Source organism: Primulina eburnea, chromosome 12 (assembly GCF_022965805.1).
Source record: "Primulina eburnea isolate SZY01 chromosome 12, ASM2296580v1, whole genome shotgun sequence".
Taxonomy (NCBI): Eukaryota; Viridiplantae; Streptophyta; class Magnoliopsida; order Lamiales; family Gesneriaceae; genus Primulina; species Primulina eburnea.
Genome location: NC_133112.1, coordinates 12,264,768 through 12,281,618, shown reverse-complemented (window position 1 = coordinate 12,281,618; position 16,851 = coordinate 12,264,768). Strand labels below are relative to the sequence as shown.

The window sequence follows — 16,851 nt, the reverse complement described above, 5'->3', positions numbered from 1 at the left end:
AAATTAGGATATAATCATCTCAAACATCAACAATTAATTTAAAACTAGTTAATTAAATGGTCTCTGCCATAATAATATATTAAGAATGTAATACGAATACATTAAATTATGCAAAAATAAAATTAAATTTAACCCCTTGTTCCTTTTCTCATAATTAAAAACTAAACATTAATAACATCTTAAAGCATAATTGTAGAGAAACTAATTTCATTGTTTTTTTTTTTGGATTTAATATTTTTAAAAAAAATTAGTTAAATCGATTCAAACCGTAAGCTAAACTGCTAAAAATAAAAACACAACCACAGAAAACCAAAACGAAATCTCATGCAAACGATTCGGTTCCGAGTCCACCTTTTGTTGAAGCCCAAACAAACCCTAAAATTGCCGTGCCCATGTTCTTTTAGTTGGGCTAAATTGCAAATTGGCAGCCCTAATTTTAAACGCCATCATCTGCTAAAATTGAAAAGATGCGAATTTCCATTTTTATCCCTTTTCCACGATTCTTATTCCACACACTATCAGAACACCGATGTATAAATTCTGACCCGTCCCGAAACCCTAATTTCGGCACTCGCAGCAGCAGGTTTTCCCCCCAGCCGGGTGAACAGATTGCAGAAAGGTGAGCCAGATTCATTTCGTCATAGGTTTAGATTAGAAAATTGTATTGCTTTTATCTTTTTTTTAGTGTACTGCATAGGCTTCAGCACTGTGATGTTATTTTGAGAATTGAGATTTGTATTTCGCATTGTTTCTGCAATAATTGTGTTCCTTTAGGTCTATATTGTCTTGTTCTCTTTACTGCTTGTTTAAAATTGGAGTTCAGAAATATACAGAAATTTGTGACGTTGATATTTGGAAGAATAAATTTTTTGTTTGTTGGAGGTGTTGTAGGTAATGGCTCCAAAGCAGCCAAACAGCGGTTTATTTGTGGGCCTGAAGAGAGGTCATGTTGTCACGCCCAAGGAATTAGCTCCACGCCCATCTGATAGGAAAGGCGTAAGTGTCGTTGATTATTTTTCATTGAAATGTGTACTTTTTGCTGATTCAGATGTTGTCTTTGTTACGTTTTCAAATAATATATAATTTGCCACCCCTATACTCTGTACGCCAGAAGCATAGAGTAGATTAGTATTTTGATTGGGCTTGGACTCCGAGTGCTATTGTAATTATTGTATTTGAGGATTGATGCTATTGAAAGAGTTATCTAGCAATTGTGGCTAGTGTAACACGTTATAGTGTGGATGTGAGTATGCATGATGACATCATTGGCTTTTTTGTCCACTTGAATCATGGTTTCTTAAGTTATGTTCTATATTATAAGTTAACATTGCAGTTATATGTATCCTTTTTCTGTACCAATCCATGTTTGTTTGCTTGTTTCTATTTCTTAACTTGATCCATATTAACTGATCAGAAAACAAGCAAGAGAGTGCATTTTGTGAGGAGCCTCATCAGGGAAGTTGCTGGGTTTGCACCTTATGAGAAGAGGATCACTGAGCTTCTCAAAGTTGGAAAGGACAAGCGTGCTTTGAAGGTTGCCAAGAGAAAATTGGGCACTCACAAGAGGGCAAAAAGGAAGAGAGAGGAAATGGCTAGCGCGCTCAGGAAGATGAGGTAATTTCCTTGATTGACATTCTTTTATCCTACTCCGATGCTATTATCGTGTTTTGTTTTTTAATCTAATGACTAATAATGAATTATTATGCATAATCATATGATTGGTAAACGTGATTCCAATTTTGAGTTTTATATTTGTACATGTGTCCGATTTTCCTATTTTATATTTGTTGGGTATAAATAATGCTGTGCTTCATTCTTCCTTTCGCTTAAATGGTATGTGATGTGCAGGGCTGCTGGAGGTGGCGACAAGAAGAAGTGAAATCTGTTTTCTTGGGTTTCTGTTGAGAGAGCAAAATTGGTCATTTATTTCAAATTTTGGTAACACTTCGGTTCAGCCTGTCTTATTTTGGTTCGACTTTAAGATGGAACTTACGATACAAACTTGTCTTGTTGGGAACTTTTTGACTTGAAGCTGCTTTAACGAATCTTATATTGCCTCTTCATTTTCCAGATTAAACAATTTCCTTGTTTCTCTAAAAAGCTTTTTCGCATGTACGAGAAGCTTTTAATTGTTGTTCTTTGATGTGCAAGACTCGTGCTTTAATTACTATACAACGCAATTTCTTGCTCATATTTGATTTCTTGGGACAACTCAATTCTATATTACATCAACCTAGATGGAAATAATGAACATAAAGGAAGCACAAAATTTGAAAGGTTTTCCAGTTAATTATAAGATCAAAGACTGGGCTAATGAGAATGGCAGAAATAAATTCTGCATTTCATGTCTCAGTACATGTAGTAAAGTAACGACGTTACGTCATCTTCAACAGAGGTAACTGTGATAAAATATTCTCTTAATCGGTATTATTCTATGCTACTCTTTCTTCTTATTCTCATTAGCCATAAAGCTACTTATGAAAAGAGCCGAAAAGCAGTAAGTAATAAGGCAGTTTGAGCAAATTCTACTGATGCGCCAAAATAAAATTGAACGGCACAATACGAAATCAAGCCTTGAACTTTTGTGACAACCTTTCAACCCCATCTTTGCAATCTCCAACAACTCGCTTTGTCCCTTCTGTGACGGATGAAGCAAATTCTACAGAGCCGCTCTGAACTCCTTGTAATGAGACACTCAAGTTTGATTTGGCGGTGTTTTTTAGCTCTCCAACACGTTTACCTGCCTTCAAGGTCTTCTCTTTCAGAATTGATACGAAGGAAACAATCTGCTGGATTATTTTATTGATTGTATTCTTGCATTTCCCACTCACTTGGGCTGCCATAGTCCTAAGCTTGTCCACCAAGTTCTCAGACCTTTCAATGGTTCCTTCAACTGAGAACTGTTTGCTTGTATCAAGCCGTGCGACTCCACTGGAGTTTTCTTCCTCTCGCAGATCATTATCAACTACTTTTAAGCCTTGACTTTCCCAGCGTTTTCTAGCCTCTTCCAATGCCTTAGCTTGTTCCCTTGCCCTCTTCATCTCATCTTCTGCCCATCCTCTGCAAAAATAGAGACATGCACAAGTAGAGATAATAAGAATTATATGTTTCCACATTTCCTTGTCTTTAGGTATAATTTTTAAACAAATTATTACATTAACTTGTTCAGTTGTTGCCTTTTAAAAAATAAAATCAAAACTATGAAGTCAATTTCCAAAGAAAAGAAATCTGAACCAGAAACGAAATTAAATCCCTCAACCATAATCTGAAATAAATACCAAATTAAATATGACAATGAAATTAACTTTCGTACCTGGCCATGGACAAGGCTTTCCGCTCAACTTCCAACTCATATTGTAGACGGGCAATCTCCTGGTTCTCAGTTTCTGCATCTCTCCGAAGTTTGCTTACTCTTTCTTTTTCATATGAAATCTCCACCCTATCATACATAAGGGTCTGCAACTGTTCCTCTACCTCACGCCTCAGCCTGGAAAGAATTTCCATTTCAGAATTAACAGCAGCACGTTCCTTCATTAGCGCAAGATTTCTTTCCTCTCGCTCAGCCCTCAATATCTCCACTTCGCGTCTAGCATCCTCTGCCAATTTCTGAAACGCATCAATCTTTTCCTTTTTCTGTAAAAGTTCCTTCTCATAACTTCCATTGAGATCCTTTTCAAGTTGAGCAATCAGAGCATTATGAGCAGTAACAGCATTTTCTGCCATTGATTCAGCCTCGATACGTGCAAGTTCATCACTAACCACCGCAGCAGCATCACCAGTTGAAAGGGCCATGGCAGCTTGGGCTTTTGTCACTGGCTTTTCTGGCTGAAAAAGTCTTGTATAACCTGTTATGTAGCAAAGCATATTAATTCTTGACATCTAAGAGAGCATCGCCAGAAGAAGATAACATATCACATCGAAGAAACTAACCGAATGCTAGGGTTATAATGCCCTGCTCTCCAGCTGCTAAGTCAGCTACCAGTGCAGGCCATGCATCTTGGTCAATCTTGTCAATATCTATAAAACCAGATAACTGCTGCAAGGTCTATTTCCAGCAAAACACAAGCTTCTTTATCAATTAATCAGTTATACCAATGCTATCTACCATAGGGAAGTCAAATTAAATAACATTAACTTCTAATAACCTTCCTGTCGACAACCGGTAGTTGCCTTTTTTCCAAAGCCAATTTCCAACTCACAAGATCCTGGCGAGATAAAGGACTACAAAGCGTTTTTTCAGAATGTGACAAGGTGGACAACTAAAATTTGTAAGAAAGCTCGTTCTTAAGAACAGAACAATTTCATGTTAAAATTCAGAAAAATATGAGATATAAGGGGGTCAAGTTAAAAATGAGCAGCACCAAGAAGTATAAACACACTGAGTTGGAAAACAATTCAAATATTTTTTCAGTTAACCCACCCATGAACCCAGAGAACCATGTAATTTTTAGGACGTTTGATTTACGAAAAGTGAAGGGAAGAAATACTTGACTACTTGAGCAACCACACGAAATCAATTAATCTTCACAACCAATAATGGGGGTCTCATTTAATAACTGATTGTCTTCTTTAGTAGTTATAATTTACATTACATTGCTATAAAATTTAACTAGTCTTCGAGATAACAGTAAACTAACAGAACAGTGACAATGGGCTCACAAGAAATATGCACACCTTTCAGGAGAGAATAATAAAGGACTCGAGTCTTCATCTACAGATGACCGCATGTCATGGCTTGAAAGCTTGCTGGCAATAAGTCCAGCTTCTGCCAAGCCTAACAAAAGCCAAACTCATCTAGAAGATAATAATGCAAAATACCAAAATATAAAATTTCACGAGAAAACTTTTAAAACATTATCCAAAGTCAAGTTTTCACCTTGAATTGATGGGAAATCAGGATCATCCGGTGTAATGTCATCAAATGCAAGTTCAGAAACATTTTCAATGTACATAGCAGGATAGACTTTCGATGTTGTGCTCCTAAAATAAAATCAATAGATCATAATGCATAGCCATATCATTGCATCCCTGATATTCTAACAGGCTGTGAATATCTCATATCACATCCAATAAAGAAAGACTCGTTACCTAGAAAGAATACTGCTTGCTACGACCAACCAATGAGCATACTCTCGTCGAGTACATAAATCTCCAGGTTGAACATCATCTTCAATCACCTAAAAGAGCTACGAAATTAAAAGTTGGGTTTCAAATCTTCACACAAGAATTTAAATTTACAGCTCATGAACTCAATCTCTAGATCGTCGGAAAGACCATCATGGTCTTGAACATTAAGATTATGATGCTCTTGTGTGTGCATGTGTCTGCATGTGCAAGCCACTGTGAGTTGGTATTAGATTGGTTTTTCTTTCTTTCTTTTCTTTTTTTGTTCAACATTTCTCAAGAGCTAGCTGAAAAATGCGTGTGGTACAGCTGGAAGCCAAAAATAGAATGAAAGAAGAAATTGCAGTTTTGAATTCTTAAGGGGTATGCAATTTACATAGCCTGATAGCCAAAATAAATAGCTGGAGTGGTCCATAACATACCTTCAAATCTTTCAAAGCAGATAATGCCCGATTTTGGAGTTGATCAACAACAGCAGGAACCAAAACCTTACCTGGTGGAGCCTGCAGAGTTGCAGAGACAACAGATGGAGCAGGTATGCCAGCTGAAGTGAAAAAATTTCCAGGATTTGTAGAATCAAAAAAGGATCTGTTAACGTTGATATCATTAAAATCATTTTCATGCAGTTCATTTCCAAATTGATTAGCGATTTCTGGCTCCAAAGACACTCCAGCTGAGCCAATTCCATTTAAATTTTCCAGATATTTATCATCTCCATCTGAAGAAACTCCCAAAATTTTGAATGAGTCATCATCCACTGTCAAAAGTTTGCTTCCAATATTAACATCCCCTGTCGAAGGCAAGCTTCTGGATTCCTCATATTCTTCAGGGATAGTGTTTAATTCAACGACATTATCCACCTGTGACTCAACTGAACTAGAGAGCCCATTTGGATAGTCAGCCATTACATTCTCTCGCTTGCTATCCAATACAGATGGGACCAAGATTTTGGCATCAACAAGATCATCTGATTTTGGTACACTGGTATTTTCAGCAGCTAGGTTCCCATCGTCCTGACCCTCTGCTTTTGGTTCCTTCACCTTGGTATTCTCATTAGCTGGACCACCATTTTCAGTTTGAATGCTTCGCGCACCTAAGGAATCAACGGCTACAACAGAAACTAAAATGCCAGTAAGAACTGATTCCTTTTGGGTAACTTTCTCATTGGAGTGAATATTGGTGAGATCAACCGCCTCAGATGACTGCCTAGCACCGACATCATCACTATTGCTACTTTCATTAGCTTCACTTTTTTCTTCATGCAGAAGAAGATCCTTGTTTGTACCTGTTTTACTTTCTTCACTTTCACTTTGCAGTATCTCAACTTTCTCCTCACTTTTCTCCTCTCCGAAGCTATCCTGCTGATTATCAGAGGATACTAACTCTTCTTGTTGTGTTGTCAAGGGCTCCATTTGTTGTTTACCTCCTGCAAATAAAAAACATATGAACTCAAAATTTTGAAGTACTGAATTATTTTATTCATTAAAAGAAACACGAGCTCTAGACAAAGATATACTCAACTAGCGTGAAAAAGGGGTGAACACATACCTTTATTTTTGGAAATATAACATTCATAAGAAATCAATTGTGAATGCAACTCTAATGAGAGTTTGTTTTAAGCACGTGTTCTTAATCATTGTCTATACAATTGTCCAGGAAGCAACAGCTAACAGATCATAATAAAGAGACTACACTGATCTATATCAGCCCAAATTTCACGGAACAAAATCTAGATAATCAAGGTATGAAAGAAAAATTACTCACTTGATGTGGTTCTATTGCTTATAGACAATGCAGTAAACGTGAGGCCTGCAACCAAAAGAATTCCAGCAGCTCCAGCCCTCATTATTCCTGAAATTAAACTACGGCACATGAATTATTAGTCTACAACGACATACGCCAGTGGCAGAATTTTCAATTGCAACAATAAACGCTAACATAAATAACCGTTACAAAACCTTCATGCAACCAAAAACGGGTTCATTAAAAAACGAGTATAGAAACTTACTTACGTATAAACGAAAATAACGAAAAGGTTTTCTGATGTTTCCTAACAGTTACAAAACACCCAAAAAAAAAAGTATCTTACCGACTAAAGATTGCTTGCGCTTTGAATTGCCGGGATGCAGTTCCCCATCAGCATTGGCCCAGCCGGAGAAATCATCAGACGAAGACTTAGAATTCAACCACGAAGAAACCTGAGTCCGACGTCGCTCCAATCCATAGCCATGAATCCCACTGCTCCTTACCACCACCCACACCAAGCTCACACGACGTCGGTCAAGCTCCGAAAAGCGCGAGCGGAAAACCAACAACGGGGATTTCTGGCGGTTGAATGAGAATTTGAGCTGAAACGAACTCGGGCAAAACGCCGTCGAGGTAATCAAAGCATTCATCTTAACGATTCCTTCAAATTACAGGAGTAGCCGGGGCTATTATTCGTTTACCTACTAATTATTGAATTTCGGAAGCGAATTTGGGAAGGGAGCTGAACCGGAATGAAAATTAGTGTTTCTTAACTTGGCCAAAATTTACGGCTTACACTGTACCTGGTATGTAAACACGCAATCTATCATTATCCAACGGGCAAGAGAACAGAAATACCCTCCGCGGCGATTTCTAGATGAACACAGACAAGCCCCACCAAACACTGAAATTAATTTATTTATTTTTGTAGTCTAGAATACGCTTTTATTATTCTACGCAAATAAAATTCAAATAATCATAAATAATAAAACTGTTCGTACAATATTTCGATTTGCAGGCGTGTCAGGTGTAAAGATACATCAATTTATGTAAAAATTGATAAAAATCTAATTTCTGAAAACACATCGATTGATACTAAATCTGACCATCCGTTATAATCTCCTAGACAAATATGACGCCATAAACAAAGAAAAATAGAGAGATACTACTGAAAATTGAGAGATAAAATTCTAACATGTTCTATATTTTAGATAAAATGTAGGAAATCACAAAAGATTGATATATACTAAATAACGTTGCTGAAATATGAAAAACAATGTCTTGAACTACTGAAATTTAGAGTGAAAACTATAAAAATAATTTACTAAAGTTATGAGAATTCTGTAAGGAGTTTGCTAGAATTTGTGCGAGAGATTGTGTTTGTACCTTGTGTTGGCCGATTCCCTCTTTTTCTTCATTGTGCGGTGCAGTTTCTTCCACTTCCCCTATGACTCCCGATCTTCTCCTCTTTCATCCCACGATCTTCTCCTTTTTCCATGATCTTATTGACTTATCTAAATAAATTTGAATAGATGGGAATTTGTCTACCACATTTGATGGACTTTCATAATTTAATTGGACTTTCATAATTGTCCAATTTAGCTCAGACAATTGCCTCAGGGAGCATTGGCTTATTGGGCCAAAATGTTTGTATATAAAATCATATTCTATCTTACTTTATTCATTTACAATAATGAGGCCCAAACTTTCTTTTATAATTGGACCTTGACTTTGATAGAAAAATCTCAGGAATAATCTCCGATCTCCAATACACTTCACAAGCAAAATTCAACACTTCCTCAACTCCTCCATTGTTACTCCATCTATTCCACCAAGCTTAACTCCCGGTCGACCATGACCAGTACCGTCAATCCCTACAAGGTAATGTGAAACGTCCACTAGTCGGTTTTTTAAAAAGTATTAGATTTTTTTTACATCCTTTTACTAACGACCGAAATACATATATATAAATATATATATCTATAAAATATATTGCACCAATTTTAAAAATAAATCAACTAACTATCATTTGAAAATCAAAGGAAATAATCCAAACATAAAATCATCGAACATTTTACCAAACCTAAAAGCATTATTTGAAAAGTATAGCTCATACTACCAACCTCTCAAAACCTCTCAAATGCATAAATAAATAGTCGTAAAATCATTAACATAAATGATAAACGTAAAATCACTAGTACAGAAAACTAGCACCGGTCCTCGGGGCACCTTCAGTCCAGCAAAGTCAACCATCAAAACCTCCATTGTCATTATTTTCATAATCACATGCATCAATCACACCTACTAGTCTAAAGATTCAACACACCATAATCTTGATAACAAGTACTACATATACAACTCACATGCAACGATGAAAATATGCGAATGTTATAGACGTATTCATATTCATATTCGTTGAATTCAGATCGTTGATTGTGACTTTCGTATTCGTATTCGTATTGGACGATGGATCCATCTACATGTTACCACAGTACTGGGCGGCGGGGACATCAACGACAATCTAACCGTCAACTAAGCCTTGACCTTACGTATAACATATCATCGAATCACGTGTCATCATATTAGTCACAACCGCTTCACATCCTTCAGCATTTCTTATTTCCATCACTTTATAAAAACATGCATATAAATATCTTTTTTTTTTCTTTTAAACCAAGAATGCATCATATCTTTTAAATGTCCATATTAAATCATAAAAATCCATAAACATTTAATATAAACATTTTAACATATAAAACAGCAATCAGAGCACTGTCATGACGTTTACTAATTTCTAGGTGTAAAGTTATCGTTTTATCCTTAGACGTAAAAATCCTCGAATTTGAATTTTTCTTAATTCCATTGACTCTAACATGTCCCAAATAATTAGTTAAACTTAAGGTAGATATCCCATAATTTCATTTAGCTAAATTCTACACTTTTCATTTAATCCTTAATTATTCATTTTTAATGCGTTTTAATTCCGAAGTTATTTAAACTTTATTATAAAAATCCCAAATTAAAAAACTCAGACCTTTAATATTTAATTTTCCCTCTTGAAGCATGATTGGACCCCCGTGGACCATGGTTTAAACCCTTAGCCCTTAAAACCCTCAGGACTGAACCCTAACATAATACCCTTGAGCCCACTCTCAGTTTTGTCGAGCCATGCCCGAGCCACCTTCAGCCAACCCCTTCCCAGACCACCTAGGAACCTACTGGACCCATGTTTACCCCTATGACTCGAGCCTAACCCGCAGCAACCCTGTTGCACGAAACAAGAGAGCCGCGCGAGTCCTTCATGCATGCGTGTAGGTCTGCCTCGCTTCTTGGACTCCTCACCCGAGCCACACCCAAGCCCAGCCAACCCTGGACCAACCTCAGAACCCTCTAGAGCCAGCCTAGCTCACCTAAACCTCACCAACTACTCCCTCTTCCCAAACCGCCGCAAGCATGCCATGGGAAGAGTCCTAACCCGATAGGACTCCTCCTTTGGCTGCGGCCCAAGAGTCCTAGTCCTGCTAGGACCCTTCGTAACCCCACACCATGGCGTGTACGAGCCCCAGTACTGCCCTGAATGAGCCGCGACCCAAGCCCCCTCCTAGCCGAACCCTATTGTATCATGATTTTGTAGATTACGTTCAAGACTTTTCGTGTGCGTGTGCAGCCTATCTAGTGCATTATAGGACCCCTTAACTCTTGTAAAAACAACCCATAACCATTCCCTAATCATGGAAGCCCCTTCATGTATGTATATATGAAAGGATCGGTTAAACGAATAAAGAGTGTATAGAAAGGGGGGGGGGGGGGGGGTTGAATAAACACTCCTCAAAATTTAAAAATACTTCGACAATTTGAGTTCAGTTTTGTTACAAACTGATACTAGGTATCACGTCGGTCAATGACAATCAGTTAAACTAAATGAAACAGTTGCGGAAAATAAACTGACTGAAAGATAGAGTATCTAACTGAAAAGTAACGACTGAAGTAAAGATAACACAATTTGTTTCTGGATGTTCGGAGACTTGAATAACTCCTACGTCACCCCTTCTATCACGAAGATAGGATATCCACTAAAAGACTTTGATCAAATACAAGATATTTAAGCTCAAGAATGTAGCCTTGAATGCTACTGATATAACCAGTAAGCGTGAGCTTTTAACTTCTGAATGTGAGTAGATATTTTTGCAGCGTAACAGCAAGTAGAATGTAATAGCTGAAATCAGTCGTTGTTTCTTCGGCTGCTATCTTCGATTATTTATAGGCTTCTCTCTCAACGGTAACATTAAAGGATATTTGAATATTCTAACCGTTGATTGCCACGTCGATATACTCTGACAGTCGTACAATGCTCATTCTGAAATGCGGCGTTCCACTACCAGTTGCAGGTAGTTGTACTATTTGTCGGTTGTCGCTTTCAACTGATGACGTGTACAGCTGAGAGATCAGCTGGTAAAGAGTCAGTTGACGAGAATGACTGAAGAGATGTTCAGCTGAAAGAGCAGCTAGCTGTTCAGCTATAATTCAGTTGCGTCGATCAGTTAGCTGAATTCAGTTGCTTCGATCAGTTAGCTGAATTCAGTTGCTTAGTTCAGTTGGTTTATCTTTTTGTCAAACACCGGAATTCAGTTTCCAACAATTTCCCCCTTTATGATGTTTTGACAAAACTAGAGTAAAAGAAAATCGAATAACTGAACTCATAGTAGATAAAATAAGAGGTAGAACAATTGGACTCATATACTTCACAAATACAAGAAAGACTGCTGCTTATTGAGATTTCTTCTGCTGATCTAAAATCTCTTTGAGCTCTTCTCCTTTTTTTTCAAACAGCTCCATCTTGACAGATAATTTCCGAACGTCAGTAGATAGAAGCCGGACAGAGGTGGAAATGTTTTCAATAGCAGAGGTCATTGTGACTTGTAGCAAATCTATCTTTCTGGAGACGAGTGTCTCGACACTGTCAACTCGTTTGTTAATAGAATTTTGAGTTGCAGTGAGACTCAAGGCTATCCCCTTGTTCTTCTGGATTTCTTCAACTGCAAATGAGAGAGAGGTAACAACAATTTGGATAGCCTTCAGCTTCTCGGAGTTGAACTGTTGAGAGTCTTCCAATTTTAAGGTGTGACAGTTGCGTATTCTGAATCTTTGAGATGGCTGAGAGCATCTGATTCATACTATCCTACATATTCTGAATTTCTTCGAGAACAAGATCAAAATCTGATGAGGATGGAGGAGGAGACTGATGAGAGGTTTCCGGTCCTCTTGTAGTTTGATCAAAGATAATCAATTCTTGATCAGTTGATACTGTTTCAGCAACATTCTGAACTGAAGTGATTGCAGCAACTTCTTCTGGAATTGGATGTGGAGAAGGTGTATTATGATCAGCAGATGAGCTGCCTAGGAGAATAATAGAATCTGATGAAGCCAAAACTGGTGCTTCTAGAGGGTGATCTTGGGAATCAGTTGGCACAACAGTTGGAATAGCTTGTTCAGCAGATAGAGCTTGCTGAACTGGTGCTTCTAAAGAGATAGGAACCTCTGGATGGATTTGATCAACGATGTGATCAACTGGATTAGAAATAGGTTCACTCAATTTGGATTCTTGCACCACTGCTTGGATAATTTTATCAATGCTTGCGAAAGATAATTCTGCTTCAGTGTACATTTGATGTTCACCAGTAGGTGATTGAGGCATATCCTGAACTGGCTCTTCAGTTGGAATAATGGTGTAATGCCCAGAAATTATGAGAAATGATAAAACAAGATTATAAAGTGTTGCCAGGATGGAAAAATAAGAAATTCTTGAAAATGCAGCACCGCACCCGTGGTGCTAGACATCACCGCACCCGCGGTGCATGTGCAGAAAATGGAGTGCAAATCCCGTAGCCACACCGCACCTGCGGTATTAGACGGAGCGCACCCGCGCTGATAACACCGCACCCGCGGTCGTGTAGGCAGCGCACCCGCGGTCTCAGCTTTGAGAGAATGGATAGGAATCACCGTTTGAGCGCACCCTGCGGTGCATGTATTACCGCACCCGCGGTGCGACGTGCACTAGGAAGATGTTGCCACTTGTTTTGCATGCAATTGAACTATATATATATTGTCCTTTCCCTTCAGAATCAGAACATGACAGCCGAGAATTCCTTCAGAAATCTTTTCAACTTTGGTTGCTTTGATTTGTGATTCCGTGTGAACCGTTTATCAGAATTTAATTTCGATCTCGGTTTTGAGCTCCTCTCACCAAGAGCTATACAAGGACGTAAGTTTTGTTACGTTTTGAGATGTTTTGAAAATATGATGTTGCTAGAAGTGCATGTGACTCAGATATGATGTTTCTACTACCGTAGATATCGTATAATTGAAGTCAGACTGAAGAACAGACTGTTTCTGTAATTGTTATGACTTTTGAAAGATATTGACTGAGATTCTATATCAGAATTGTGTTAGTATTCAGAGTAGGAATTGTATTGACACAAATTATGAGTTTCAGTATTTATTTGTGATGTTCAGATTGACGGGGTTATTCAGATTGTATTGTTATGCCGTCGAAACCTCAGTTGATTTAGATTGACCCGATTCAGATATGATTTTGATCAGACTGTGATATTATTAATACGACTCAGATTATATCTTGTTCAGACATTGATCAGATTGTATACTGAATTGAGTATTGATCAGAACAGATGGTATATTGAGTTATTTACTGATACAGCGTATTCAATATTGTCATTTCAGATTCGAGATGGACAGAGTTGAATACAGGTCATCGTCTTCGTCAGACAGGGACGACAAAGGTATAATTCATGTGATATCTGGGAAGATATAACTCAAATCAGATCTCATTTGAGTTTCCCAATAAAATCACATACTTGATTATTGTTTATCTTTTGATATGATTATGATTTGTTTATAGATTTATATTCAAATATTTTGAAAAAAACATGCTTTGTTTACAGATTGTATTCATTGCATTTGAGATAGGAAAGTTTGATAGATAGTCAGACTTCTAGACGTTCGGTGTATCGTTACATAGGAGCAGACACCCTCCTATTGTAGATTATTCGATACAGATATGACCGAAGTCTAGGAATAAGACGTACGTCACCCCGATTGGGAGGGTAGGTGACAGACAGTGACGTCTTATTCACACCGGGATCCCTAGAGTTATAGTTGAGTCGAGTCTAGACATGAATTGACTAGAACTGCATGTGTTTAGAAATGTGGTTTCATAGATTATGAAACCCATGTTTAGTGCTTTCAGACATGATAGCCTATGTTTATATGATTTGATATAGATAGCATGTTTAGCTGATTTGAGTTGCATGCTTATTTTGATTTAATTTTCATAGACTATGAAATCTATTGCTTTAATTGTTATTCATGATAGAAGATTTCATGATATGTTTATGTATATGCATGTTTACCATGTTTTATACTGAGATTTATTCTCACCGGAGTATCCGGCTGTTGTCTTGTTTTGTATGTGTGCATGACAACAGGTGGGACAAGATCGGGGTCAAGAAGATGATGAGAGATCGAGTTTAGCGTGGTGATTCCGGACTTATTGTAGATTTGATTTTAATACTTGAAATTAGTATTGAAACCTTAGATTTAGGTTGTACCGTGTTGTACCTTTATACTGAAATGTAGTTTTATACAGATATGTATATTATTAGATGCCATTACCTTCCGCACTTACATTTTAAAAGAAATTTTTTTTTAGACCCTGTTTTATCTTAATTGATAATTAAATCCCAAAGATGATTAAGAAAATGATTAGCGTCCGGGTCCCCACAAATGGCCTGTTCTGAGGGTGACTCTTTCTGTTGAGAGGAAGGTTCTTAAACTATTTCCTCTACATCATCGTCTGGATCTCCTTGATGAAGGACTAACTCTTGATCCATTTCCCAAAACTTTATCTGAGATAGCAAGCCAATCAGATCGGTGTCTAGCTGAGTAATCATCGCATGATCAGCATAGGCAGTAGGATTTGTTGGAACGTAGTCAGCCTTTAGTGTTTCAAGAATTTGTGCTAACTTCTTCGCTCTCATCTGATCAAACAAATTCTGATCAAACAAATAAGTTTTTCTCTCCAGAGCTTGAACAATTGTTGCCGCTTTGACCATCTTGAGGACAAAAGCTTCCAGTTTGATGAACTTGTTCAGCTGGGATTTCTTTCTCAGTTGCTTGGCAAAAATATGAGTACGATAAGCTGTCCAAGCATCATACAGTTGAAGTTTTGATGCTGCAAAATTATTAACCCTATCCAAACAAGGTCAATGTGGGTTTGAATGGTATTGGATGGCCTGGGCTCTTCAATCAATTTGCCCTTACCTTTATCAGAAATGAGGATGTGTGGAATTTCCAGAACAGTTCGAGTAGCATCCACCCGTTCTATAATAGTGATGCCTTTGGGTCGGGCAGGTGCCAGAACAGTAGGACGAGCAATATTAATCAGAGGAGCTTTGATTCTAACTGTTTCTTTCTTTGCACCAGCTGATTTTTCTGGTGGGATGATCTTCAGAGGAACTGCTTCAATTGGCTGCTGAGCATCTGAAGAAATTGGCTTGTCAGTAGGAATAGATTCCTCTGTAGTTTTTGGCTTAATCCTCTGGGTTCTCGGTTTCTTGGCTATCTTTGGGGAAGGAGTTTTCTCTGAATCTGATTCACCCACAACTAATTTCCTTTTTACTGACCTCAGTTGAGCTAATGTCTTGGCCTTTTTCACTGATTTAGGAGCCGCCTGTTGAGTCCCAATCTCCTAATTTTTCTTTACAAACTGAGCAGGAGAAATGTCCAATTTGGTCTTGAGTGGCATAGTATTCTTCGCATTGAAGACTTTGAATTTGGATGATTTTTCTGAATCATCTGCCACTAACCCCTTCACTTTCAGCAGATAGCTCAGTTGCACTGCAAAGCCTTTGGACTGTTTGGATGATAGAAACATATTCTTTAAAATATTGAATATAAGATGCTTCCACTTGAGTTGACGTTCGGCCATAATGATAGAAATGGCCTGAAATTTTTCCAACGTAAGTGCAGCAAAAGATCCAGCTTTCGTCAAAATCCCTTTGGCGATGATATCAGCAAGTAACTGAACCTCGTGCTTCAGCTCCTTCTTTGGATCGGAAACTTTGATTTTCCGTCCATCAGCATAAAGTGAGATTTGCATTTCTTCAACATCAGATGCTTTTACATCAGAGAGGTGTGCCAGTCCTTCAGATGGTAAAGAAAAGATTTCTCCGAAGGAATCTTCAGAGATTGTCAGCAACTGACCATTGATAGTAGAAGTGATTTTTCCATCAGAATTGATCATACCGCTAGAGTAGAATTCCTGAAGTTCTTTGGGGTAGATCTCTTGTGATGATTGTCCCAAGACTATCCTTAACCCAGCAGTTTCGATTTTTTGAAATACGTTCTTGACATCAGCGTCGCCGAAGGATAGAATCGATCCGAAGTTGATAGCCATTGCATTCAACATATAAGCGGGAGTTTGATTCGCCATTTGGAACTGAATGATTTCCTAGAAAATAGAAGGATGAGATTTGTTTTTGCTCTCAAGAGTTTGTAGATAAACGTAAAGTAAAACTGAAATGGAGCGTGGAATGGTACATATGTACGTGACTATTCAAATTCTGGACACGTGTCAGTCCATAGAAATTCTGAATTACAACGTGTGTACGTGTGCTGTAAGCGTGTGTAATTTAAACGGTTCAAAAGGTGTCCACGTTTCCACCAATCATTTGCTAAAGGATAGCATTTAATGCTTGAAGAACAGTCACGTCACTTGATTTGGAATATAATATGGTTAATTAGTTAACTTATATGAGAAGATTAGTGAAAAACTCAACTAAATGATCAGTTGTGAGACTGTGTCCTCAGTTGAGAGTTGACTAACAATTGTTTTCTCAGTTAACCTTTTAAAACCAATATTCCCCCTTAATAGATGCATAAAAGAGAATTTCGAGAAAAATAAAC

General features: G+C 37.7%; 2 protein-coding genes across 3 annotated transcripts; one reads left to right on the top strand and one right to left on the bottom strand.

The window, feature by feature from the left end:
• Positions 1-479: 479 nt before the first annotated feature.
• On the top strand, positions 480-2,061 carry LOC140807568 (large ribosomal subunit protein eL36y-like). Its single transcript, XM_073164482.1, has 4 exons — positions 480-619; positions 892-996; positions 1,415-1,614; positions 1,849-2,061. Exons 2-4 carry the CDS (start codon positions 895-897, stop codon positions 1,877-1,879), a joined length of 333 nt encoding a protein of 110 aa, XP_073020583.1. The 5' UTR covers positions 480-619; positions 892-894; the 3' UTR covers positions 1,880-2,061.
• Positions 2,062-2,311: 250 nt separating this feature from the next.
• On the bottom strand, positions 2,312-7,778 carry LOC140807567 (uncharacterized). 2 transcript variants are annotated; one of them, XM_073164480.1, is made up of 10 exons: positions 7,214-7,778; positions 6,889-6,975; positions 5,547-6,550; positions 5,089-5,177; positions 4,877-4,980; positions 4,675-4,774; positions 4,146-4,221; positions 3,931-4,045; positions 3,314-3,845; positions 2,312-3,060 (listed from the first exon to the last, which is right to left on the bottom strand). In XM_073164480.1, exons 1-10 carry the CDS (start codon positions 7,518-7,520, stop codon positions 2,568-2,570), a joined length of 2,907 nt encoding a protein of 968 aa, XP_073020581.1. In that variant the 5' UTR covers positions 7,521-7,778; the 3' UTR covers positions 2,312-2,567. The 2 variants fall into 2 exon arrangements, with proteins under 2 accessions (XP_073020581.1, XP_073020582.1); XM_073164481.1 differs by having other exon boundaries at positions 6,889-6,986; positions 7,214-7,430.
• Between the last annotated feature and the right edge of the window lie 9,073 nt (positions 7,779-16,851).